We start from the raw sequence: 26,320 nt of genomic DNA, 5'->3' as shown, positions 1-26,320 counted from the left end.
TTTTTATTTTGATGAAAAACTAGTTCCTTTATGTATACCACAATGTTCCTCGATTCTCTTTTTTAAATGTGACCAAAACCCTTCAAATTGAGCTTTATGACCTCCTTCAATCCAAACAATTTGAAAATTACTTTCCGTTTGTTGACTGGAAGCAGAGATAATTAATTTAAATATGAAAAAAGGGCTATTGGTTGCTTTTTCTTTTTCTTCTTCTTGATAATGTGACAGTTTTTGTTTTTTCGCTTTTTGTCTCCTAGCTGCCCTTGACCAAGTATTCTTCTCTGCATTGCAATGAAGAATGATAGTCTTTGTGCTATCTTGTTCTATTTTATCATATTTTATTTCTAAATCATCAAGGATATGTTTGATGCCTTCAAATATATGATTAATATCCTTGGGTAGCTTGATTTGAAATTGATAAACAGGATTCCATGATTCAATTGTATAGGCCGATATTGGACGCTCTAAATAAAAAGACCAAGCAATAGCCCATCGTACTGTTTTACCCTGTGTAAAGCTTGTTACTGCATAATTATAAATTTGCTGATCTTCAAGTACTCGTATTAGAGGTCGAATTGTTCGTTTTAGTCCAATCATACTTGTATACCATCTTATTTTCTTTTTTAATATTACACTTTCCAAAATCATTGATTTAACGAAGCCAAATTCTCCACCCTCTGTGATCATTTCGTTGTTAGATCCCGTACAAATCTTATGTATAAAGAGAATCAAATATTGATTAGTTCAATTATATAAAATAATATCAAAGATTTTTTTTTTTTTTTTTTTTTTTTTTTACTGAAGACGGTTCTATTTCTTTATTAAGTAAGCCTAATTCAATTTCTTCTTGGCTACTGTAGAAAGGAGGATTACACATACAAAACGCATAATTCTTAACATCATCTTCTAATAATGAAGGTAAAAATATTTTATTTGCGTTCGGATTATGTTTAATTGTGATTCGAGTTTCCAAATTGTTCCTTTTTATGTTTTCATTTGCATATTGAATCGATCTTTCATTGATCTCAGTACCCAAAAAAGACCAAGATGGGTTTGTAATGCATCCTAGTAATGGGTAAATGCACGATGCACCAACGCCACTAATAAATCGTTACATAAATTATGAAAAAAAAGGTAATAAGTTTGCTCTTATCTTCTTTACATGTCAATGCCTTTAATACATTTTTTTTCTTCCTTCGATAATGTGTCATCTAATAGATCCTCTAACCATAGAATATAATTCAATCTATTAGGTACTGCTGGACATAAAGTGTCGATAGGAAAATCCACCTCAAGATTGAAGTTCTTTTTTAATAAACATATACATAACTCTCTAGTTTAACAAATATTAAATTATATATCGACTCAAAAAAAAAGGGAGGGTTTATTTACTTAACAGCTTGTGGATCTTTAAAGTCGATATAACCTCTATTATTAGTACCTATTTTAACACTTGTATATCATTAATTTCTTAGGGGAAAAAATAGTAACCGTTTTACTTACTATTTCTTAAAACTTTCAAATTCTTCAGCTAATTGCTTAAAATCAGGTTCAGAATTAAATACGCTTCTAGGATGCATATGCCTTTTATCAAAATGATATCTCAGAAAAAAAAAAAAAAAAAAAAAAAAAATCGAGTAATGAAATACAAAGAAATACAGTATTTTTTCGAAATTATTCGCGCACTTTTTAAAAATATTTTCACGCACTAACCAAAATAAATTTCAAGTATGATTAAAAAAAAAAAAAAAAAAAAAAAAAAATCGAGCACTAACGGAATAAAAATTGATGCATTGACATATCTTTATTAAATCGGATTTTTATTTAAACAGTCTTCAAATCTTGACACTGAATGCCTGCAAAATCCTTGGAGGTCGCTTACGAGCACACTGTTGCAAGCTTCTCTGATATTCTCAGACAACATTTCTTCTTCAAGTAGTATTTCCCTCTTGACTTCACTCTTGCAAACAGACCAAAACTGTTCAATTGGATTTAGTTCAGGTAAGTAAGGGAGGAAGATAAACATAACAGTAACCATGAGCTTCAATATACTTTTGAATATCAACGTGTTTATGAATAGGACAGTTGTTCATTATCAGATAATGCTCCTTAAACTCTTTGAATTTGTCTATCGTGCTAGCGATAAAATTAAAGTAATCGCCAGTTACCGTACCCACCTTTTCCTGTCTCTGGCTTCTTGACAACCCCACCTAAAGCCTTTTTTTTTTTTCGATGGTGCTGTGAGCTTTTGGAATCTTTAACTGTACATTTATTACACTAGGGGCTATGATAGTACGTGACTTTGCCTTTGTAACATTGAACACATTTCAAGTTTATTGATAATTATCCTTCTTTAGCAGCATAAAGTTTAATTAACTTGTGAACTAATTCAGTTATTTGTTAAAGACCAAAATATAAAAGAAAAAAAAACTTCCTTATGTATACTTTGATATCTTGTAAATGATAAAAGGAATTATTCTCTCAGATGCGTAGATTAATTGAGTGTGTGCCATTTAAAAAAGTCATGATTTTAAAAGTTAATTTGCATCAACATGGGCTAAATGAGTAACTTTAAACTTGACTAGTTTGTATTGAATAAGAAAGATATCTTTTTTTTTTCTTTTTCTTTCTTTTTACATGTAAAGATAGAAACCAGTAACATGAACAAAAGTGTATTAATACTTTATTTAAATATTTTTTTCCACTTACAAGCTATTCATCATTGGTAATAAAGAAGTGTATATTTGATTCATAATGAATTTAGTGATCCATACACATTTTTTCCATGTGTATACATATACATTAATAAAGAAGAAGCTGTCTATCCAGCTATACACTACACATCTTAATTATTATTATTATGTTGAGCACATATTCAAGAAATACATTAAAGAAAATTCACACTTTTAAATAATATTTAGAAAATAATAGATTTTATTACAATTATACAGTTTATAAGCAATAATACATATTTTATATATAAAAAAGAGCTAAAAAGTAAAAGTTAGTAAGAACATTATTTTATAAAAAATAAAATAAAAAGTCAATAAAAAGCCAATTGAACATTCAGGTCTAAAATATGGGGTGGTGGGTCTAAAATATAACATTATGGAGAGATAGTACTAGAATGACGATTGTTGAGACCAAGTTGCTGAAGAGACCCATTTGTTGCACCCAGCCCGGTGGGGATATAGAGACGCCTACCCTCTACCTATTACCCATCAGTAAAGGGTAGAATGATATACTAGTTGCCCACCTTCACATCTACCTGTCAATGTGTCCCGCATAGATAGAGATATATTTATATGTATATCGTCATCATTATGTTCAAGTCTATGGTTTTTAAAGAAGAAGAAGAAGAAGAAGAAAGAGGATAAGATAAGAGAATAAATAGAGAAGAAGAAGGATAATAAATAGAGAATAAGATAAGAGAATAAATAGAGAAGAAGAAGGATAATAAGAAAAGATAATAAACAGAGAAGAAGAAGGATAATAGTAAAAAAAGATAATAAAGAAGAAGAAGGATAATAGGGAAGAAAGAGGAATTTTGTTTAAAAAATAAGGCGTGTTTATATCCTTTTTTTTTATTTTTCTTTTTTTTTTTAGCTTACTTTTTTTAAGGAGAGAAAAAGTAGAGTAAGTGTATTAAAATATACGTGTGATTAATTATGAAAATTATGCATTGTATAAATTTTTTTAAAAAAAAAAAAAAAGCTAAAATTATTATGTGTACTACTGCAGTCTAAAGAAGGAATATGTTTCATCAAAAAAAGTAAATAAATATTAATAATAATTTGTATTCTATACAATTAACTAACTACTCTTCTGTAATAAAACAAAGCATTGAACATTTTATATCTTTTTATATTCTTGGTCATGTATACATTATTATAAGCAAAACATAAAATATACCTTTTCAAAAAGGAGAAGGTAAGGATTAACATGTACTAATTAAAAAGGATAAACAAAGGAGAAAGTAGGAATTCAAAAGAGGAAACATGTATACAATATGTAAATAATATTACTATACTATATAGAAAGTAGCGTGTAACAAACAACAATAAGCAAAATCTAGAGCGTACATAAGCTAATGTTATCTTATCTTTATTACTACATAGTACAGTACAGTATAGTATAGTATAGTATAGTATATATATAATTACTTTATCATAATATTATCATTTTATATACAAGGAAATCAATTTAAATATTTTCATAGACCCTAATTTAGTAAGAAGAAACAAGATAAAGACGTATATGAACAATCTAAACATATAAGCCTCATTATTTATTTAATTTATGATACGTATAGGTCATATAGTAAATTATTATGATTTACTATATGCAGCAATGTAAATACTGAGGATATGAAAAGTATACATATTTTTTTTTTTTGCTAATTTCTTGTGTTTCCTCACGCAGATTTAAAAAAAATGGGGGGGGAGAAGAGGAAACACAAGAAATTAGCAAAAAAAAAAAAAAAAAAAAAAAAAAAAAAAAAAAAAAAAAAAAAAAAAACACTGGTTGTTTGAAGTTCAATTCATGGATTGTGAGAGGGTCATTTCATACTTTATTTTAAATAAAAATATTAGGTATTAAATTGGAATATGATTCAAACAGTTATCAAACTGGTTCTTTGAGTGTTGAATTATATTTTCAAAATGTTGAATAGGAACTTCATTCGCAGCACCGACAATTCTTTCTTGCAGGGTTTCGGTATCTTTAAGCTTTTCACGTCTAACTTTACGTTTAATTAACGCCCAAAATTGCTTGATGGGATTAAGCTCTGGCGAATATGGAGGAAGATACACGTACTTATAGTTGTTATAGAACAAACTCTGTATATAAGCATAAGTAATATTATAATAGATGAATTACATAATAAAGGATAAACTATAAGCCTGAATATGAAATAAAACTCTGTATATAACATCTTGTAAATAATATAAAACTTATCGACATCCAATCGTCTAGATGTATCAACTAAATAAGATATCGTATCATTTCTACATATTTATTTTTATAACCTCGACAAAGGATTCAGGTCGTCTTTGATCTAATAAAATAAAATATAAAAAATATCAGGAACATATACTCAGATTGAATAATAAATTTTTTATTTAAAACTTAATCAGATCAGTCTCTTGAATCAACAAGACGTGTATATATGAATACTAATATTGTTCCATGACTCTTGTTCTTTTCTAGTTATTTTATTTCTTTGATTTAGGATTCATTAGTATAAATACATGTAGTTGTGTAGACACGAAATAGTCTTTATATCATTCTTTTTGCATTGAATAAACAAGTCTCAAACTATACTTCCTTCTGTTCTCTTTCTCTTTCTTTTCTTCTTTAAGTCATACCATCACATTTACCACGCACATTATTTGAACTCACATTACTGTTATAATTTTTGTTAATTATCCTCATATGTGTGATAAGCGACTTTAATAACTTTACCCAATATAGGATTATCCATATCAATTACATTCATTATACGGATTTTAGTTTCGTGCTGATTGGAGACTAGCAATTAAGAACTTATCAAAAGCTTCAGCATCCATCATATTAGAGATACCCAATTTTAATTCTTAGAGACTTATGTGTACATCAATCAGAAATGAATGATATTTACTCTAACGTTAGAATTCGTTCTGAAAAAATCAAAAATCAAAATTGCATTTTTTTTTGTAACTTAAAATACGCCCATAACTTTCATTTTAACGATTTATAGCCTCGATCCATAGGTTCTTTGTCTTATATAACCAAGTTTTGGTATTAAATATTTATTGTAGAATTCACTAAGGTAATAACAAATTTACCTATTTGATCATTGTCACAACTTCTAAAGGTTTTTTAGCTCTCTACATTTCTTACCCAACTACCAATGTTAAAATGATTCATATATCTTCTATCATTTTTATCAGCTTTGGCCACTAAGTCAATATCCTTAATATCCTTCCTTATTAGAGTAATTATTTTTAATGTTGGATAGCTTATGTGATGTATCAGCTATAACAAGTCTGCCATCAGTTTCATACTATTTTTTGCGCTATCAGTCCTTCGTTGTGTCCTCATTATTAAGAATTTGCTATTTATTTTATATTGTTGTTGTTTTTTAATTTGTTAAATTTAATAATATCTTCTTCGTTTGTCAATTCTTTACATAATATTTCTTCTATTTCAAGTCTTTGAGTATAACCACACAAGTAGTTTATACTATTTCCTTACTGTTACATATTATAATTTACAAGTATTCTGTAACCGCAACAAGTATGACAGTAGTTCTAAATAAATAACGTGTAACTTTTTATAGCAATTGTACTACACAATACGTATTAACTTTAGAGCCCATCCTTCTTTTTTTTTTCATTTTTTTTTATTTTATATGAGAAAAAAAAATTATTGAAGAGGAAGTCCTTTATAGTGTAGAGGTGGATTAGATTCTGTTCTTGTTTGCTTCTACTACAGCCGTGTTACTCCCAGGAATGCCCTCAATGCTGCGGGCTTTCCTCTCTTGCATGGTAGGAAATTACCCCGCGATTTAACAACATCTTTTTATCGACCTCCATTTGAAGGCCTGGTGTTGAACATTGGATCCTGGAAGGTAGCATGTTATCATTAAAGCTCAGAACTAACCCCGATTTTATTATTTAATCACTCCCATCTACAGCTAACAAAGTTCATCTCTCCATGATCGCCGCTTGGCCAACAGAAAGGCGCTACCCTTTCCGATCAAGTTATTTTATTTACCACAATTTTTTTGTTTATAAACCCAAACTTTTAGCTGTAGTTGCTGAGTTGTGGTATTCAAAAAAAAATAAAATAAAAAAATATTTCCCTTTTATGCATGCATATGCTATAATCTTATATCATCAAACAATTTTTTTTTAATAAGAATTCAACGACCATCGAAATAAATAGGTATAGTCAGAGTTATTAAATTCTAGACTTAAAGTATCTGAGCAAATAATATAAAGGAAAGCGACTTCAACTTATTTATGTATTATACTTCTTCATGTTTTATAAACTTAAAGAAGTTGGTACACTCTACTGACAATACTAAGTAGGATTATTCTGTCGTAACTAATATTTTTCTAATGCCTCCCTGATCTTAGATATTCTTATATGAATACCTAACTGTTAAAATCATAGGTAAAACTGTGATATTACTTGTAAAATATCAAATAAAAAATATTATAAAATGAAAATAACAAAAAGATAAAAAAAAAAAGTCAATGAGACGGAACAATAGTTCTAAAGTCAATCATTTTTATTTATGAACTTAAATTGATAGAGTATTTATAAGGATTGTTAAAGAAGTCTAAGATAAGATGCGAATCAAAAAAGTGTTGGTTACAACCGAATAAGATATGTTATAGATAATAAAGTGTTAGTGATTTTAATATTATTAGATGGAGCGGATCAAGAGAGATTCAAGATAGAATTTCTTAAATAAATTTATGATCTGCATGTTTAATCATGAAACATGGCATTATAAGTCAGTTCATGACATCAAGTCTTGAAAAAGCCCGTCAATTAGGCAAACAAACAATGCGGTGTGGTTAGGTGTTTGGGAGCATAATCCTTCAGCTATTAACTTTTATACATGTCAAGGTTTCTATAAAGTGGGAAGCCATATATTCAAATTAGGTTCACAAGAAGATACAGATTATATCATGATCAAGAAACTTTAGATTTGCTGCAATATAATTATTATTATTTATTTTATTTAACGTACATTAAAATGAATCGGTTCTATTCCAGTTATTACAATGGCTGTAAAGAAACCTTATAAAGGCTAAAAGGGAGATAAGAAGAATGATATACCAAATATAAAGGAGGAAATGTATTTTTATAACAAACAAAATTTTCTTTCTTTTTTTTTCAAATCTCTACTGTTGCTACATTTTAGCTCAGGAACAATATAAATATCTCTTTTTGTGACGAAAATATTTATTAGAATAATTAGGTTTGATGATGCCTATTTTTCCTAAAAAAAAAAAAAAAAAAAAAAAAAAAAAAAAAAAAAAAAAAAAAAATTGCTATACCTACGTTCAGCAAAATTTTCTAATCCGTTCTATGGATTAGAATATATTTTTTCTCAGGAACAAGATACTGCTTTACCATCGAAATCAGATTTTGTTTCGTTGATGCATGGCTATTGACCTTGATGTATATGCGGCTATCATAATCACTCATCAAGATTTGGCCAGCATCAACTTTTGTTAAATTTTGAATATTGTGCTAAAAATCTTCAATTAAAATAAAATATAGAGTAAATAGTATGCTTTTATGATAATATATTTTGTATTTATATAAATCTGATAATAAAGAAAATATATTTAACGAACGAACAAGTCATGAAAAAATTAGTAAATAACATAAATTTCGCAACCTATTTCTAATAACATGATAATCATATATATACAAATATATATTTTGTGAGGCAAAATATGAACTTTAAATATATAAAATTGGATTAAGGAAGAGCTAAGATTGTTTATTTTGTTTATACAATATCTAGATAACGTTTCAGTAAAATAAAAGAAAAAAAAATGTTGAATATTTCTGGAAAAGGAATGTCTTGCATTTATTACTGTTACAGTGACAGAATTGTTATATTTATCAATATCTTCTTTTTTTGAAGTAATCGAGAACATTCTTCTTTATACTAGTTTATAGAGAGATATTAATTGTTATTACAATATTCTTGGTAGAGCTTTTTTTTATAGTCTTTGTTCCTAAGTAAGCCATAACATAATTTATTATTAGCTGGAGAAGCTTGCTAATCAATTAAATGAATCTGTACATTACGTTTACTTGTGATTATATCCTGAGAGGTTGATTATGATCAAACATAGCAACTATAGATTTGTATCTGTATATGCTTAAAATAAGGCTTTTTGGACACTCTATTATCTTTCTATGGCTTGAGGACCATAATGGTACCAAAGTACATAATATACATTCATATGATATGTGTATACATTTATATAAAAAGGAGGGGAGCGTTTAAAGAATTTGTTTCTGATATATGATCTAACTATAATAGTATCAGGTAATAATAGCAAAGTTGTGATCACTACTGTTCCTTCTGTATATACTACCGTTGCTTGGTAGAATATAACCATAACACATCATCCTTTTTCATCATCGTCATTATTCATGCTGCTGCTTTAAAAAAAAAAAAAAAAAAAAAAAAAAAAAAAAAAAAAAAAGGAGTTGCTGGTGTAGTACAAAAATAAGAATAATTAAAAAAATTAAGGGTTCATTTGATTTGGTGGGGAACCCTTGAAGTGATTCGATTCCACAGCCTAGGCTTGGGCTAAATATGCTGCGAATTCTAGTCACTCTCCAAACACCCGTGTTACTTTCATCAGAAATAGAGGATACACATAGGGCTATATTTACTATAAACACCCCACTTATACCACCACCGCCATTTATACCTACAACTACAATACTACTACCAACACATCTTTACTAATATTAATAATCACTACACAATACCAGTATTATCTATTACTACTACCACTACTACTAGTACTACTACATTGATTTGCTCTCGTTTTTTTTTTTGTAATCCTTATCGTTGGATTATGGAACAGTCTATAATGTATATGTATGAACAGAAAAAAAAAATTACTTTTATTATTAACATTTACTATTATTATTATAAATAAGCTATATTGTAACATCAAATGATATACTTTGTTATATCGGTTGAGTTATAGTAGATATGAACCTTTTTATGATATTTATTATAGAGCAGGCTCTGGATATAAGCATAAGCAATATTAGAAAAGATGAATTACATATTACAGGACAAACTATAAGTCTGAACATATAATAAAAGACATCATACCTTACTGTATATAACATCTTATAAATAATATAAAACTTAATGACATCCAATCATCTAAATGTGTCAACTAAATAAGATATCGTATCATTTCTAAATATTTATTTTTATAACCTTGATAAAGGTGTGATGGAACGTAATATAATAGAGAAAAAAATAAAGAGAAAAGAAAAATAAAAAGAGAAGAAGAACAAAAGGAAGTATAGTTTGAGACTGTTTTTATTCAATGAAAGAAAAATAAAATAAAAATGAGATAGAAGAATTAAAGGTTAAAGATTATTTTGTGTTTAAACAACTGCTTGTATTTATATTAATAAATCCTGAAATCAAAGAAATAAAAATAGCTGTTCAAGAACATGAATCATGAAACAATGTTAGTATTCAGATACACATTGTGTTGATTTAAGAATACTAATGTTATTTGATTATAACTGAGTCAATGCTTTTTCCTTTTGTACAAAAAAGCAAAAGTTAAAGCAGATCCTGATAATATCATAAATTAGTCTTCTGGATTACAGTAGAACTATTTTTTTTTTTTTTTTGTCGATCAGACTGTACTTTGTGACCGCTCATTTTTTACAAATGTATAACTTGTAATTATAAGAGCGGCAGTAATAGCTATTTAGCAACACATTATTGAAGTACTGTATTAGGCATATCATTTTGAAAAGGAAAAAGTTGAATAAGTACTTATTTTTTTACTTTTTTCTTTTAAAAAAAATGTAATTTAGATTGTAACATGGATGAGGATCTATTTTCTGAGAGAAATGAGTTTAATTTCGAGTCAAAATTAATTAGAAATGACGATAAAAACATGTAAAGTTTTCATTTTAGTCCGTTATTTAAAGTATACAAAGACTAAGATCATATTTTGTTCTGAGCTTAGATATAATCGTCTTCGATCGATTGTTGATGATGCATCGTTTGTTATGGAAATTACAGATCTGTTACCTAATCTAGCACTTATTGGTAAAGATAAAAGAATTTCATATTAAAAATAAATATTGTGTTAATAAATGAAATGATAATAAAGCAAATGAACGCTGTGGTTCTTGGTATATTGATTGTACAAAGGTAATAAAAATAACTGTGCATGTATATATTTATGTGTGTATATATATGATTTATTTTTACTTATTTTTTATTTTTTAGAAAAAAGCATATTCAGCTTATTTTAAATCAACCGATGGACACATGCATATTTGGGATTTCAACATTCGACGCAATAATCTTCACCTTATTCCCATTCTTATGAAACATAACGGCGGCATTATTGTTGATTCAACTCGAAAAGGAAAACGTATTCCAGATGCCTTATCGAAAACAATACCTATTTGGTGTTGCACAGTGAATCGTGCTGTTGCTAGGTATCGAGGTTATAGTAATAATAATGAGTGTTGGGATGTAGAATTTCATTCTTTACCTTCCACTGTCTCTCGTTCAGAGCATGCACAGATTGAAGCTAAAATTGATGGATTTGTTGAAAAATTATTAGATTCGGGTGTTGACATGGAAACTGTTTCCAAAGAGTTAAAAAAACCCCTAAGACCCATTTGGTATACACCTAAATCTTATGACACATTGATCAGCTCCCCTCCTGATTTTGATGCTGATGACATAGATTTTTGTCCTGTGATTTGCCTAAGTGCTTCTGAAGCAGTAGAAGCTGGATATCAATTAAGGGCTGGGTACTTGTATGTACAAGGTTCAGGAGATGACCAAGAAGCTTGGGCTATGGTAAAAAATATCTACTAATAGATAATTCTATAATATTTACAAATGTATGTATATATATAGGGATTAACACCAAATATGTTGTGGAAGCATCGAGATGAAATATTGACAAGTTCAGGAGAATGTGAAGGAAATGTAAAAAATATAGTCTTGTTATACAAATCGAAAAAACTAGAAGAAGAGACGAATGAAAAGAATTATGCATTTATTAAACCAACTACATTAGCTATTGGTAACTCTGCTAAATGTAATAAACCACCTCATTGCTGGGAAGTATTTGATTATGTCATTAATTGCAGTAATAGCGAAGAAGAGGTACCGATAGAAAATGACCACTATTTATATTTACCTATACCAGAAGGTAAAAAAGGGCAAATTATATTTGGATCAAGTATACAAAAAGCAATTGATTTTGTACGTGATCCAATTTTAAAAAATAAAAAAATACTTGTTCAGTGTTCTACAGGTAAATATGTATATATATGTATATGTGTGTTTGTATATTTATATATATACTGTATGCAATATTAACGCACATATACAATTAGGTAAAGATCACTCAGTAGGTATTTTATTAGCCATCTTAATTTACTATTTTGATCTTGATGGGCAATTATTAAAAGACAAAAGTGCACGAGGTAGTATTTACGAATATATATAAATTACATAATGAAATAACCTTATATATAGTAGTGGATAAAAAATTGGTCCAACACCAACTAGTCAAGATTATATCACATTGGGAAAAGGTATATTTATAATATTATATTTATCGTGTTTATTATATTCAAACATATAACTATAGGCTTCACCCTCAAGAGTTACATTAAAGAGACTCAATACATTTTTTATGAGTCATTTGAAATTATCATAATTTTTACTTGATAATGCCGTGTTTATATAAAGTAGCGAAGCATGATCTCATCACGTTATTAATAAAGTTACAATAATGTACATTTATATAAAAGTATACATATTATCTTTTTTATTTTTATTTTCTTAAAGCTGTGGTTGTGAAGTTAAATAAATATCTCTTTTTTTTTTAAACAAATAATAAATGTTTTCTGCTTGGTTGTCTTCTTGGTATAATGGTAATAACGTCCAACAACAAGCATTTATTAATAGTTATGAACAACAGCAGAGATATGAGGAAACAACTACAACTGTTGAAGGAGATTGGGTAGAAATAATTTCGTCCTCTACAGAAAAGTTGGAAGAACAGCCTATTATTACTAGTAAAGTGCTACCTATTACTACGATTGACAGTACCATAAATCATGATAGTAATAAAATAAATACTAATAGTAAGCCGTTGTCACGACAAGAAAGAAGAGCTAAAGCACGTTTAGCCTTAAGGGAAGAAAAAAAACAAGCAAGGAAGACTGCTATGGCTTTAAAGCGTAGTAATACTAGAATTACAGCAAAAGGTTTATCTTCATCTACTTCTACTTCTTCATGTTTACCTTCAACTCCTCTAACTACCACTAATTAACAAGGAGTCCACAGCCTTATTTTGCTTTTTTCTTTTTTTTTTTTTCTTTTACTTTATTTTCTTTTCTTTTTTTTATTTTTTTTTTATTTTTTTTTCTTCTATGTTTTTTATGTTTTTCTCTTTTTAATAAAATACATGAATGTATTTTATTTGTTTATTTCTTCTTTGACTTCATCAACAGTTGTTGTATTTACTTTTGGTGGGTTACGTAAGTACTGCCAGTGATAATATTGCATGCGATGCATTTCTTGGGTATTTTCTGAGGTGCTTATATAATCTCTAAACTGAGCATTTTGTAACAAATCTAAAAAATATAAAGCATGTGGATAGCTATATGTATATATATATCTACTATTAACAGGCTTATTCCATTATTACATCCTTGTATACTTTACACGACAAACTTTACATATTCTGGTTTTTTCCAGTACTGCAAATATTTTAAATAATTAAGGAATGCTGGATCTTTAAAATACTGCTGTTGTGCAAGATCTATGAATGTACATTTATACGAATAAATTGTAAATTCAGTTCATTTAATTTCATAAATGTTTAATGAAATGTTTGATTTACTATTTAAATACCAAGGATTAGATAAACATTGGATGAATTCAAGTTCAATCTGAAATCTTCTTTTCTCCTCTTCTGTATCCAGCATGGTTTAAATGTTAGAAAAAAAAAAAAAAAAAAAAAAAAAAAAAAAAAAAAAATATCAATACAAATATGAATAAAAATAAAAATAAAAAAATAAGGAGTTTTAAAAAATATAATATTGCCATAATTAAGCCCTCCTCCCCTTACTCTTCACTTAAAAATGTCAAAAAGAACCATTGCAGCTATAATTAAAGATTTGAAAACAAAAGTTAATTATAGAGATGAAAAGCCGAGTAAATCCAAATTATGTCAAACTATAAAACAATCGCCTAATTCAATAGAAGCGAAATTAGTAACAAGCCCTCACGGTATTCATTAGTATTATATTAGCATTTATATAAAATATATTAACATGCTTTATATTTAGCGGCTATATTATCATCGCCATTAAGATATTGTTCTTTTTCTGGTCGTATGCTTCCTTCAGGTAAGGATGAGCAAAATATAAATTATTTTAATTATATTGTTAACCTTAGCAAATTAGAATTACTACTTCGATTCAGTACTGCCTGGCATCCGCAAACAAAGCTTTATTGGGCCTTCCCAACAATAGGAGCATCAAAGCAAGGATTTGGATATTATGTAAAGCTTGATAGAAAAATTTTGAATGAGCTAGAAAAAGGAGGTAATAAATGTACACATATAGCTGAATAATTTTCAATTCACTTAATTTATGTCCTACAGCTTACAAGAGTCTTTTTAGAAGTAATTCAATTGCTTTTAGAAAAGATATGATAGAGCATACAGAAAATATGTTAAAGAAGCAGACTTTTTTGGAATTTACAAAACATCCTATTCATATTTATGATACGTTTTCAATGAATGCTTTACAGCAACAGAGAACATCACTCACAAATTACCAATGTGTTTTAATACTAGATTCAAATATAAATGATGTTCATATAAAGTTAGAAGGCCAACAACAAGTACCATATTACTATATGCAGCAATTCTGGTCCAAAGAGCAGATTGAAACTATTAGAGCTAAACTGCCACCTTCAACTACTATGTTAGGTGTACCTAAATGTTTAGAAACAGTACGACTGGCTATTGATTTATGGCGTTGTAAGCAAATACTTATAACATAAAGTTATTTATTTAACAGCAACATGATCTGATATAACACAGATGTCTCCAACTAAATACTTGAACTCTTTTGTTAAAATAGAGCTGAGCAAGCTCTATGATAAATGAAGCATCATGTTGAGGGTCTAGTCCTAATTGTACCATATCTTTTGGATAAAGCATAATTAAGTGATTGTGAGTTCCATTTTCTTCACGCATTGATAAAATGTGTTGTAACTTGACAAGTAAGAAATAATTTAAGTCATGGAAGAATCTAAATAGAAATACATGTAAATTTAATATAACAATACATATATCTTTTTCTTTTTTTGTACCTTAAAATAATTTCTTTTGTAGCTATATCTTTATTCACGGCATGGTATATTTCGTTGTGATTAATTTCAGTTGTATCTTCTTCATTATTATGCATTAATAATAATCTGTTTTCTTCCTCGGATATATATAAACGGCCTCTTCTAATATTCGATCCAACAAACAAATTTTGCCAATTACAACCTGCAAGGGTAGGCATGAAAGAATAATGATCTAATCTATTTTCTTCATAAAGCCAGTAACATATGCCTGTGAATAAAGTAGAAACCATGTTGAAACTACCTTTAGGTTCTTTATCTATCACTTGAGACCAGGGAATATTGGGTGATAATAATGACCATAAGATTTTAAATCTTGTTAAATCGGCTGAATTATGTTCAGTTGCCATAGAAATAGATTTGATTTGCGGTTGATAGTGAGCAAAAGAGGCTGTTTGTTGTGGTAACCTAACTAATAAATCATATAAATTTGTTTTTGATTGGAATATAGAATCAGATGTACCTATGAATGAGTACGTATTAGCTATATAAGCATATATGTATATATATAAATCAAGTTATATGTATATATATATATATGCAATTTTACATGCAATGTAGCTTTGATGATTCATTTCTTCAAGTTGAGGTATATCATTAACGCCTATAGTAAATAAAGGGCGAATATTATTATTATTTTGAAATTGAACTGGTATCTGTCCTAGTTGATGAATATTATATACTAGACAGAAAAAGAGACAGAATAAGCTACACTTAATAATAATGAATAATAATTATTTGCAAATACCATATTTGCAAGTAGCTTCCATTGGCGGCATATTTAATAATACAATTCTTTTCCTTAATAATGCTGCTTTCCATAAGACAAATATATTCGGGCCTAATTGCTGAACAAAATCAGGAAAAGAAGAATCCATACTAAATAAAATATTATGGTTTTCTTGTCTTTCTTCATTTTGTATTGATATCTTTCGAAGACTATAGTTGACGCTACTATTGTCAATTGAGCTTGATATACTCGGAGCACTATATGTTCTATTGTTTGCCTTATTTATGAATTCCCTTTTCATTTGATGACGAGTATAATATTCTATTAAACAGTCATATCGTCTAGGATCAATAGTAGCTTCTGAAGAGGAATCCATATGTTTACTAATAGAAAATATTCAGTAGTGTTATTATAGAATACAATTATTACATACATCAATTCCTCTTTTAGAAAAGGGGCATGACTCCAAACTTCGCCGCATAAATCGGTATGTTCCGTTGGTTTTACAAGAAGCCCGATAGCCTTCATACAAGCACCTCTCTCTTCAATAGAATTTGTTGCTATATTTCTAAAGACACTAATTCCATATTTATCTTGACGGTAAAAATAACTATATAAAAAAAAAACTGAGATATTTACCAGTATAGAATGTTATTTTGCCTCTTACATAATATCTGACTCTACTCTATGCAAACCACTACAAATAGCTTGATACTCTACACCTTCTAAATCGACATCTATATTTTCATATTTACAACTTAATTAGTTATATTATATACATATATATATGTATGTATGTATGTATGTACAATTTATTTACCATTTGGATATTGCCATTCAATAACATTTCCTTTATGAACATCAAATTGAACTATAAATACAGCCAAAATGTTATTTTTAATCGTAATGGACATTGGACTACAATTAAGTAAAAATAAGTCTTTTTTCCATTTAATTATAATCGTTTTTTAATGTATAAAGGAATATAGCACACTTGAGTAATTCTGATGAATTGCTTGATTGTATTTTATGCGAAATATTAATCGAAAGAAAAATTACTGTATTTTTTTTTTTCGGAGCAAAATTAAAAATAATTTAACTTTCTTTTCTTCATCAAAACACGAGTTTAACAGCGTCTTTGCAAATAATGGGATCTGAAAAAAGTAATGTAAGATCCATTTCTAAGAAGGATCTTGTAAAATATTTCAAAACCAATCTTACTATGTTACCTACTCACTATACACAAACCGAGACCAACAGGTAGATTATAATAAGAAGAACTTATTGTTGAATTTACTTCTAATGTTAAAATAAGAATGACACTTGCCTTTTTTGTTTAGGTGCTTTAAGTCTATTAGGCGAGCTTGATTCCAATGTGTCAGCAGAAAATAAGAAGGATTGGATTGATTGGATATATGCTCAACAAGTATTACCAACAGGGGAAATTCCTGATGCTAACGAAGCTTATTGTGGATTTAGAGGTTCATCTTGGTCAGGAAGAAAATTTGAACCAAATGCAGTAAGTGGTTTCGTTCGAAAAAAAAAAAAAAAAAAAAAAAAAAAAGGAATAAATATATTTATATGTGGTATATCAGACAACATGCCCATTTCAATACTATGATTCTAGTCATATAGCAAACACATATACTGCCTTATCGAATTTGTTGTTGTTAGGTGATGACCTTTCAGGTGTAAATAAGGATGCCATCATAAAAACTCTGAGTTTGTTACAACAAGAAGATGGAAGGTAATATAACTTTAAAAAAAAAAATCTATATTTAAAACAACTAATTCTCCTTTATAGTATTGCCCCTAGTTTTCAAAGTTTAGAAAGGGATGTTAGATTTATATATTGTGCCTGCTCGATCTCTTACATTCTTAATGATTGGTCCGGTATAAATATAGATAAAACAGTTGAACATATTAAGCAGCTACAGGTAGATCAGAAAATATATATTTAATTTATGACCCCTTCCCTTAACTTTTTTTTTTAGTCCTATGAATATGCTATGGCACAATGTCCTGAACAAGAAGCTCATGGTGGATCAACTTTTTGTGGCGTGGCAGCTTTAGCTTTAATGAATAAATTGGAAGATGGAATTGTAAATAAGCAAAAATTAATAGAGTGGTGTCTTTTCCGTCAAACATCAGGTGGAGGATTTCAGGGTAGACCTAATAAATTACAAGATGTTTGTTATGGTTTTTGGATTGGTGCTTCTTTAGATATGCTGAACTCGTTTAATATGGTTCAACATGAAAAATTAAAGGATTTTTTAATCGACTGTCAGTTTAAATTAGGTGGATTTGGTAAAGATCCAGACTCATATCCAGGTAAAACAGAGATATATGAAAAAAAGATTAGGTAGTTATATTTTTCCTTTGTTTAGATTTATTGCATTCTTATATGGGTGTTGCAGTCCTTTCACTTTTACAAGAACCAGGAATTCAGCCATTAAACAGCGCTTTAAATCTGCCTATGTCTGCTTACAATAATTTAATACAAAAGTCAGTTTTCTGGAAAAAATAAACCTATTTTTATTCTTTAAATAGAGGAATTGTTCCTGTGAACGATAAAGTATGCTTTTGTTTTGTATGTAATTGTTTATGATGCGAAAGACTTAATAAATGACGCATGGTGGGGCGGCCATGGGGACAATTCTAAAATAGATAAGTTAATGCAGGTCTTTTTTTTTTTTTTTTTTTTTTTTTTTAGTTACCCAAGGTTGATCAATTTCGCCCATATGTTGAACAATCTTAAAAAAAAAAAGAAAAAAGGTTAAAATAAAAATTTATTTACTTTTCGTTTTCGTTACCTTTATCATTTGACTTTTGTTTAAACTATCACCAATACGAGCTGCCTTATGACATGCTCGAGATGCAAACATAGCTCTGTTACGACTACAACGAACCATTTCACCAGGATGTTCATTAATTAAAAATATAATTTCACTAAAATCCTTTTTATCAAACATTGTATTTTTACTAACGGGCTGAGAAATGACACAAATACGTTTTGTAGGTTCATTATCAGGCAATACTTGTACATCAAAGCCATTTGCTTTAAAAATATCAAGATTATCCATGACGATATGTTCTTCAGCTGCTGTTAAATCTAAAACATGCGAACTAAATGGCATATTTAATAAAAAGGAGGAGGGTTTTAAGGATAAATAAAAAATTTACCTAATTAATTTTTGACCCTTAATTTGTGTAGTTCGCTGTAATATTTCAAAATTATATTTTTCATCTGAAGCATGTTGATCTATAATGTAAAGATCTTGATTATCCAATATCGTTATTATAAAACCAAGGTTAAATTGCCCAATTACTTTCATTCTAGCAAAATCAGGTTTATGAATTACACGGCTTAATGCTCTAGTTGCTTTCTCGTTATCAGCTGTATTTGTTATTCCTGCATTTTCAATAGTTTCTGATGTTGAAATAAAGCTAGAGTTTTCTTCAATCGTATTGCTATTTTCCTTCAAATAGTCAAAGCACGTATTAGATTTAATGGTCAAAATACGTCCTACTGTTTTCCATAATCCACTATATGATTTAATACCAGTAACAGTTTCCACATATTCTCGTGTGTCAAATTCCATTTCCTCTATTTTAGTGTCTACTTCAGGTGCTTTCGTTGTTTGCATCTTGAGTAAACTAGTATCAGATGTTTCAACATCTTCCATTTTGTCTTCTTCTGCATTATCTATATCTATAACTGAATCTATTTTGGACTTTTTGCTTATATAAGGATTTATTGTTGCTGTACTAGTACCGTATGATCGTTTTATACTTATTGGCTTGTTATATTTTGAAATGCTTTCATTATTGTTTTTCCTAGTGATTGAGCCTGAATTAGTAAAACTTTTTAGTGACGGCAAAGAGCGTAGTGCTGGAGCTGGTGAAGATGATAACAATGATAGGTTATTAACTGTGTTTCTTAATGGCGATATTATATTTGACTGTTCATCATCTGCATTGTTATGATTTTTAGTTTCTGATATAGGCGTTTCATTAGATGTAGCTAAAGACATAAGTGCGTTAATTTGGAATGTAGATCGACTCGGTTCTAACTGTTCCTTTAGCTGATTCATGATGGCATCCACAATCTTAGCTTCTTGATGGATAAAAATTGTTCTTTTGTCTGGGCTTACATTAACATCATACGCATCTGTAGGTATTTTAAAATTAGCAATAACAACAGGATATTGATTAGAAATAAAAATACGATATATTTCGTTAAATGTTTTCGCCATCTAATAATTAAAAAGAAAAGAAAAAGAAAAAGTTAACCAAAGAGTTATTGATTTAAAAAAAAAATGCTCTCACCTTGGAAAGTATACATGGTCTACCATTAATATAGAAATATTGTCGATCAGAACTATTTCTTCCAAGCCCCCATTCTGGCTTTGAGATATAACCCTCTAAAGATCCTTCTTTCCCAAGAACTGGCTCTAAATCTACTTTAAATGGTATAATCTGTGATGCTAACTTTGCTCCAAATATATTTGAAATATTTGCACTGATTTCCTTATTTTTTGTCGTTGACATGATTTTCATACTTGGTCTATATAAAAAGATGAAAATATTTATTTATATACGTTTATAGAAGGAAGTTGTAATAAAATCTACCTCTTTCCTGTTTGATTCGATACAGATATACGTGTATTTACTGATATGATTGAATATGCTTGTAAAAAAGTCAATGCCTTGCTATATTCTCGCTTAATATTTCTTTTGAATTCTTGTAATCGCACAGGTAAAGAATGAAATATATTAGATAATTGAATAGTTGTACCGTTCTAGATAAACAAATATATTAGATTATATACGTATATTTTTTTATGATTTGGTGTTTACAGTTCGTGAAACAGGTGTTTTAGAGATCAAAATACCATTTCTATCGTATTCTAGCTTGATACCCATTGGTGCTTGATCTTTTGTAGCTGTAATAACAGTCAGTTGAGATAGTGCACATAATGAACTAAGTGCTTCCCCTCGGAAACCAAACGTAAGTACTTTTTCTAAATCTTCGAAACTATTCAATTTGGAAGTATAATGCTTGAGAGCTACCATTATAAAAAAAAAAAGTTATAAATTATTATTACCATAGTTTTTTTTTTTTTTTTGTTGTTGTTGTTGTAACATTTTACCTAGAGTTTCATAATTAGCTGGATCAATACCAGATCCATCATCAATTACTTCAATTCGCTCGATACCACTTTCTTTGAAATTGACATCTACATGTGAAAGTAATCATGTTAGATTCAGTCTACTAAAGTGGCATATTAATTCTATCTTGTACCAATTGAGGTAGCGCCAGCATCAATACTATTTTCTACTAATTCTTTTACTGCAGTAGCCAAGTCAAGTACTACTTGCCCTGAACAAATTTTATGAATAGATTCTTTATCAATAGCGTTAATCGTGATAGACATATTTTTATTTATTTATTTAAATAAAAAATAAAAATAAAAAATAAAAATAAAAATAAAAAATAAAAGAAATAAAAAAAAAAACGTTTATTTTTCAGTTAAGCGCAATTATATAATCATACACATTTATTATTTGAATTTCTTAGTATTTACAGACCAAAAGCCGAAAACATAATTAAGTCTAATAAGTAATAAATCAACAGCCATTTTCATTGAATCAACCATTAAATTAACTTTAGATCCATCAATCTCATGCCAAGTAACTTGAATTTCAGAAATGGGCATTTTTTGAATTTGAGCAATCATGAGACATTCGATATCAAAAATCCATCTTTCTACATGCATATTAGGGAATATAATTTGAGCTGATTTACGAGTAAATAACTTAAATCCACACTGAGTATCTTCAATACCACGAATACCAAAAATGTAGACTAATGTGTGAAAACCACGCATTAAAAAATTCCTAATAAAAGATCGCTAATCATCCCTAATTTAGTTTTTTTTTTTTGTGTGTGTATGCATACATCAAGTGACATATGTATTTACCTTAACAACAGCTTCGGTGGTAACTAAATGTGAACGAGAACCAATAACAACTCCCTTATCATCTTTTTTGATTCGATCCATTTCTTTTAAAAGTTTACCAAGATCTGAGAATTTAGTTGCTCCATCAGCATCTACCATTAAGCATAGTTCGCCTCGAGCTGATAACATTCCCTTTATTATTACTTGATATTAACAAAGCTTTGTCCACTTAACATTGCCTTTTTATTATTATTATCCCTTTTAATATTACCTGAGTGACAGCACCCCCTTTTCCTCTATTTTTATCCAGAACAAGAAGTCGAATATCAACATGAGGCATTTTCTTGGCAAAAGCCATGGCTACTTCACAAGTATTATCTCTGCTACCATCATCAACAATAATAATTTCATAACTAAACGTGGTATCTTTATTTTTAACTGTTTCTAAATAATCGACTGTCTCTTCTAGCATTTTCGGTAATCGCTTACTTTCATCAAATGCAGGTACAATACACGATAAACTCACACTAGCTTTATCAAATAGACTTGGTAGCAGCAACTGTTTAGAGGACTTTGCATTTCTAAAATATTTTTCATTTTCTGTTCTACTTCTTGGCTTGGGCGAACAAAATAATAAAAACCCAAATAGCTATTTGAAAAAAAAAAAAAAAAAAAAAAAAAAAAAAAAAAAGGACAATAAGGAACTATAAATTGTCTGCTTAAAAGGCAATTATATGCTTGTTACATACTAAAGCTATCACTGTAATAAAAATAATAGATATAAAATATAAAAACACCATAATGAAAGACTCGGTTTCCTTCTATTGTTGCTGTTGCTATTTATCTTCTCTCCTCTTTTATATTTTTTTTGGTTTGTCAAGAAGAAAAAGGGAAAAGTAAAGCGTTTATTTATAAATTAATTTTTAGTTTTAGCAGCCAATAAAGTATCTGCACACAAAAAAGCAAGTAAATGCTTTAACCAATAAAAATTAAGGCACAACAATTTGACTTTTTCAAGAATTTTTTTTTTTTTTTATTATTATTATTATTTCTGATCTTCGTGACTGTAATGTGCTCTTTTTTTTTTTAATTTACATTAATCATTCATTGTAATGTCATCCAAGCCTAACAGTAGAGAAGGTTCAGAAGTATTGAGTAATGTAAGTTCAGCTACTTCAAAATCAACAAATGATAACAATCTCTCTGGAAAACAAAAAAGAAGAGGTATTTTTTCTTTTTTTTTTTTTGAAATCGATCGATTCAACTTCATGTTAACATTTGGATTTTACATGTAGAAAGAAATAAGTCAATTCGACAAATTGGAACACATAATAAAACAGACAATAGCCTCAGTAATGTTTAGTATAAACAAGTTTTTTTCTTTTTTTAAAAGAAAAATTGAAAAGTTAATCGTCAAAATACATACTCTTTATAGCTGAGAACATACCAAGAGTAACTGGGCCAATTGAAGCTGATAGATATGCGTTGGCGCGTATAACGGAGATTAATGAAATGCAAACAGCCATTAAAAGAGCTAGGTAATTATATAAAGAATGGCTAATATTACAGTAATTTAATACTTTATTTTTTTTTAAAAAAAAATAGTTATGCACTTAACGAACTTGCTTTTCAATCACTTCCTCGAGGCCTTCGTCGTCGTGCAGCAAGCCATAATATAAATAGGCTCCCTGCTAGATTAAGAGCAAAGGCAGCAAAAGAAGTAATATTATGCATATTATTGATTAAATGGTACATATATATTAAACACTTTTTTTTGTTAGGCTTACTGTTCAGCACCTAATGCTCCATTGATACGTAAAAAGATTAAAAAGATCAAAACGCCTAGAAATACAGTAGAAGAATTTCTTAGACGTCAAAGTAAATAAACAAAATATGATGCAATCATTTTAATATATATATATATATATATGTATGTATGTATGTATGTAGTTACTCATATACTCTCTTATAGAATCAAAAAAATGGTTAGAAACTCACATGTGGCATACAAAAAGAATGAAAATGAATGATATATGGGGTCATCGAATTGCAGCACGTCCAAACACAAAATCAATCCGTGTTACATATCGATCATTTACTCGTCTTTCAATTATACATGATGCATCTTATATGGCTTGTATTGAGTTAAAGGGTGATAAAAACGATATCATTAAAGTGTTAAATACAATGACAGATGCTGGACTATCTTCTGTTGGAAGTGAAAGGTATATCTATACACCACATACTTTTTGTTTGCCAAATGTATAATATTTATATTTTGGTTTTGGTTAGGTATATTAGCGGTAAAAGGATTGGATATACTCATTTATATGAGTATTTAGGATACCCATTGAAACTTATTTGTCCAATTTCATTTTTATGGAAACCAAAGACGACTGATACAATCTGGCTATGGATTCATCCTTCTGCAGTTCATGAGGCCAATATATATTTAAAAATGGCAATTAAAGAAACAAAAACAACCAATATTCAGTTAAACGACTTGCGTGATGACATTTTACGATTTGAATTGACTGGTCCACGATCAACAGCTTTATTACAGACTATTCTTGATCCTATTCCCGATGAATCCATCAAGGGCAACAATGTATGGAATAGATTAAAAGAGCTCCGTTCTTCTTGTTCAATGTCTCCTGGAACTGTTATTGGTCTTGTTGTTCAAGATCCTCGATTAAAGTAAAAAAGAAAAAAAAAAGGAAAAAGAAAAAAAAAACTAATAGTTGAATAACATTTAGATTCCCTCAAAAAGTACCACCAAGGACTAACACAATTTCTAATGAGAATCAAAAAAATATTCAGCATATTTTGGATCAATGGCCATCAGATGCAGCGGAAACAACTATTTGGAATAAAGAATTGCGTCAATCCTTGTTTGATAATAAAATATCTGATTATGGATTGAATATACGTCGTGAAAAGAACTTAATACCAGGTACTAAACTAGAAGCTACACCAGAAGATAGTCAAATTCCCCTTTTATTAATTCAGCGAGGAGGACCAATCTATAATAATCAATCACCCCAACCTCTATCTTCACATGAGTTTGTAGAAGGATGGACATTAATTATTCCCCGTGGATTTGGGCTTGCATTTTGGAAATCATTTGTATTTGCAGGAGCCCGTGTAGCTGGATATGAAGATGTGCATGCTATGCATTTTGAAAGTGGTTATCCTTGTTTTCCACAAGATTATCCAGGTACACGAGCCTTTGAAGCTCATCGTAAGATGGTTCAAAAGGCAGCAGAAAACGTTTGGCAGAGGCGCCCTCCTGCAAAACGTGTTAACTATGCTAAACGTGGAGTTGACCATCCATTTGAATGCGCATTTGAAAGTTTATCTACAGTAGATCGTATGGATGTTATTGAAGAAGGAAAAGAAAATCAGGAACATTTGTCAGCACGTCCTAGATATTCATTGATAAATGGAGAACGTTTAGTGTTATCTCTTTTAGATTCTTCAACAACACAAAACTACCAATCAACATTAGAAGCATTAATACGCCAACGAGGACTAGATCCGTCATTGCATTTGTCGGATTTTTATATGGATGACCTACTCATTAAAATTCGTGTAAAATATATTGACCGTGGAAAGCCTTTAGTTAATGCTATGATTTATTTGTTAGAAGACCCTGAGGAATATCAATATTATACATATCGTATTCGTCAAAAATCATCACCTTTAAAAAAAAGTAAAAGAAAGATGAAGGAATTTTTAGAATTAGATACTGATGTAGATAAGGTATGTTTTAGACATATAAGATTACAAAGGTCTTAACAATTTACAACTGATCCATATATATATAAGTCATTTGAATTACCTTCAAAGCAACAACAGATAGGTTATATAACAAACGGTAATTTTTCTTTAAGTCTTGGTTATGGTTTTGGCATAGGTGCTTGTACAATGAGTGGATTAAAAAAGCTTAAATCCATAGATAAATCGTAAGTTTTTTTTTTATTATTATTATCATTGTCATTCTATAGTAATCAATCAATTTAATAAACTTTTTTTTTCTTATTGATAAAATAGGCAAAATCGTTCTGTAAAGATGGTTGTTCTTATAAGAAATACATCCTCTTTAAAGGCAAGGCCAGCTCAACTTGAACTTTTATATTAGATAAATAAAATATCTGTCATTTTTCATACCTAAAATAAATTAATTTTCTTTCCTCATTCAATATATATGTAATTGACAGTTTTATCGTATTAGTTGTGATAATAATATAAAGTAATTATTTAATAAATTTATTATTGTGAGATTTATTATTATTATTATTAGTTTTAAATTTAAAGACGCGTTATACTTAAACTATTTCCGTATTATTATACTTTCTTCAACAATAAACAGCTTTACATTATCTCATATATTTTTTTTATTATAACCAGCTTAGTATAACTATTATAATTTACTTTGTTATA

General features: G+C 28.8%; 12 protein-coding genes across 12 annotated transcripts; 5 read left to right on the top strand and 7 right to left on the bottom strand.

Annotated features, from left to right (window-relative positions):
- Positions 1–3: 3 nt before the first annotated feature.
- On the bottom strand, positions 4–1,580 carry BX663DRAFT_431029 (uncharacterized protein; the record flags this gene model as incomplete). Its single annotated transcript, XM_051522845.1, has 5 exons — positions 4–711; positions 800–1,100; positions 1,163–1,290; positions 1,398–1,452; positions 1,504–1,580. The coding sequence occupies 5 exons, from the start codon at positions 1,578–1,580 to the stop codon at positions 4–6; spliced, it is 1,269 nt and encodes a 422-aa protein (XP_051384839.1).
- A 2,956-nt stretch (positions 1,581–4,536) lies between these two features.
- BX663DRAFT_535650 (uncharacterized protein) lies at positions 4,537–5,497 on the bottom strand (the record flags this gene model as incomplete). The annotated part of the gene is made up of 2 exons (XM_051530603.1): positions 4,537–4,786; positions 5,464–5,497. 2 exons carry the CDS (start codon positions 5,495–5,497, stop codon positions 4,596–4,598), a joined length of 225 nt encoding a protein of 74 aa, XP_051384838.1. The 3' UTR covers positions 4,537–4,595.
- A 3,180-nt stretch (positions 5,498–8,677) lies between these two features.
- BX663DRAFT_503794 (uncharacterized protein) lies at positions 8,678–9,559 on the bottom strand. The gene is given in 5 exon segments (XM_051526820.1): positions 8,678–8,719; positions 8,773–8,918; positions 8,945–9,147; positions 9,167–9,182; positions 9,209–9,559. 2 exon segments carry the CDS (start codon positions 9,135–9,137, stop codon positions 8,833–8,835), a joined length of 279 nt encoding a protein of 92 aa, XP_051384837.1. The 5' UTR covers positions 9,138–9,147; positions 9,167–9,182; positions 9,209–9,559; the 3' UTR covers positions 8,678–8,719; positions 8,773–8,832.
- Positions 9,560–10,520: 961 nt separating this feature from the next.
- BX663DRAFT_503790 (tRNA A64-2'-O-ribosylphosphate transferase) lies at positions 10,521–12,573 on the top strand. The gene is made up of 8 exons (XM_051526819.1): positions 10,521–10,684; positions 10,755–10,837; positions 10,902–10,942; positions 11,021–11,605; positions 11,666–12,068; positions 12,151–12,240; positions 12,293–12,351; positions 12,408–12,573. Exons 1-8 carry the CDS (start codon positions 10,608–10,610, stop codon positions 12,474–12,476), a joined length of 1,407 nt encoding a protein of 468 aa, XP_051384836.1. The 5' UTR covers positions 10,521–10,607; the 3' UTR covers positions 12,477–12,573.
- Positions 12,574–12,659: 86 nt separating this feature from the next.
- On the top strand, positions 12,660–13,094 carry BX663DRAFT_550479 (uncharacterized protein; the record flags this gene model as incomplete). The annotated part of the gene is made up of 1 exon (XM_051531216.1): positions 12,660–13,094. One exon carries the CDS (start codon positions 12,660–12,662, stop codon positions 13,092–13,094), a length of 435 nt encoding a protein of 144 aa, XP_051384835.1.
- Positions 13,095–13,240: 146 nt separating this feature from the next.
- Positions 13,241–13,752, bottom strand: BX663DRAFT_431075 (SOH1-domain-containing protein; the record flags this gene model as incomplete). The annotated part of the gene is made up of 3 exons (XM_051522850.1): positions 13,241–13,424; positions 13,490–13,586; positions 13,668–13,752. The coding sequence occupies 3 exons, from the start codon at positions 13,750–13,752 to the stop codon at positions 13,241–13,243; spliced, it is 366 nt and encodes a 121-aa protein (XP_051384834.1).
- A 93-nt stretch (positions 13,753–13,845) lies between these two features.
- On the top strand, positions 13,846–14,962 carry BX663DRAFT_330200 (uncharacterized protein). The gene is made up of 4 exons (XM_051522122.1): positions 13,846–14,056; positions 14,116–14,175; positions 14,233–14,373; positions 14,433–14,962. Exons 1-4 carry the CDS (start codon positions 13,909–13,911, stop codon positions 14,834–14,836), a joined length of 753 nt encoding a protein of 250 aa, XP_051384833.1. The 5' UTR covers positions 13,846–13,908; the 3' UTR covers positions 14,837–14,962.
- A 284-nt stretch (positions 14,963–15,246) lies between these two features.
- On the bottom strand, positions 15,247–16,960 carry BX663DRAFT_330231 (uncharacterized protein). The gene is made up of 7 exons (XM_051522123.1): positions 16,909–16,960; positions 16,735–16,832; positions 16,582–16,651; positions 16,348–16,524; positions 15,933–16,297; positions 15,739–15,866; positions 15,247–15,647 (listed from the first exon to the last, which is right to left on the bottom strand). The coding sequence occupies exons 2-7, from the start codon at positions 16,826–16,828 to the stop codon at positions 15,597–15,599; spliced, it is 885 nt and encodes a 294-aa protein (XP_051384832.1). The 5' UTR covers positions 16,829–16,832; positions 16,909–16,960; the 3' UTR covers positions 15,247–15,596.
- A 281-nt stretch (positions 16,961–17,241) lies between these two features.
- On the top strand, positions 17,242–18,280 carry BX663DRAFT_430970 (terpenoid cyclases/protein prenyltransferase alpha-alpha toroid; the record flags this gene model as incomplete). The annotated part of the gene is made up of 4 exons (XM_051522838.1): positions 17,242–17,433; positions 17,510–17,661; positions 17,719–17,851; positions 17,909–18,280. Coding segments are annotated over 4 exons (849 nt in total), but the record flags the coding sequence as incomplete, so codon positions are not given.
- Positions 18,281–18,449: 169 nt separating this feature from the next.
- BX663DRAFT_469940 (uncharacterized protein) lies at positions 18,450–21,418 on the bottom strand (the record flags this gene model as incomplete). The annotated part of the gene is made up of 9 exons (XM_051524120.1): positions 21,220–21,418; positions 21,068–21,154; positions 20,775–20,983; positions 20,547–20,716; positions 20,244–20,481; positions 19,098–20,170; positions 18,728–19,040; positions 18,632–18,667; positions 18,450–18,572 (listed from the first exon to the last, which is right to left on the bottom strand). Exons 1-9 carry the CDS (start codon positions 21,350–21,352, stop codon positions 18,450–18,452), a joined length of 2,382 nt encoding a protein of 793 aa, XP_051384830.1. The 5' UTR covers positions 21,353–21,418.
- BX663DRAFT_503767 (nucleotide-diphospho-sugar transferase) lies at positions 21,413–22,756 on the bottom strand. Its single transcript, XM_051526818.1, has 4 exons — positions 22,627–22,756; positions 22,149–22,526; positions 21,899–22,069; positions 21,413–21,829 (listed from the first exon to the last, which is right to left on the bottom strand). The coding sequence occupies exons 1-4, from the start codon at positions 22,675–22,677 to the stop codon at positions 21,479–21,481; spliced, it is 951 nt and encodes a 316-aa protein (XP_051384829.1). The 5' UTR covers positions 22,678–22,756; the 3' UTR covers positions 21,413–21,478.
- A 450-nt stretch (positions 22,757–23,206) lies between these two features.
- On the top strand, positions 23,207–26,157 carry BX663DRAFT_503763 (NUC188 domain-containing protein). The gene is made up of 7 exons (XM_051526817.1): positions 23,207–23,415; positions 23,483–23,597; positions 23,659–23,755; positions 23,850–24,102; positions 24,170–24,574; positions 24,634–25,842; positions 25,931–26,157. The coding sequence occupies exons 1-6, from the start codon at positions 23,390–23,392 to the stop codon at positions 25,673–25,675; spliced, it is 1,938 nt and encodes a 645-aa protein (XP_051384828.1). The 5' UTR covers positions 23,207–23,389; the 3' UTR covers positions 25,676–25,842; positions 25,931–26,157.
- The last annotated feature ends 163 nt before the right edge of the window (positions 26,158–26,320 follow it).

Source organism: Cokeromyces recurvatus (assembly GCF_025118155.1).
Source record: "Cokeromyces recurvatus strain NRRL 2243 chromosome Unknown BX663scaffold_7, whole genome shotgun sequence".
NCBI lineage: Eukaryota > Fungi > Mucoromycota > Mucoromycetes > Mucorales > Mucoraceae > Cokeromyces > Cokeromyces recurvatus.
This window is presented reverse-complemented; position numbering and strand designations above follow the sequence as displayed.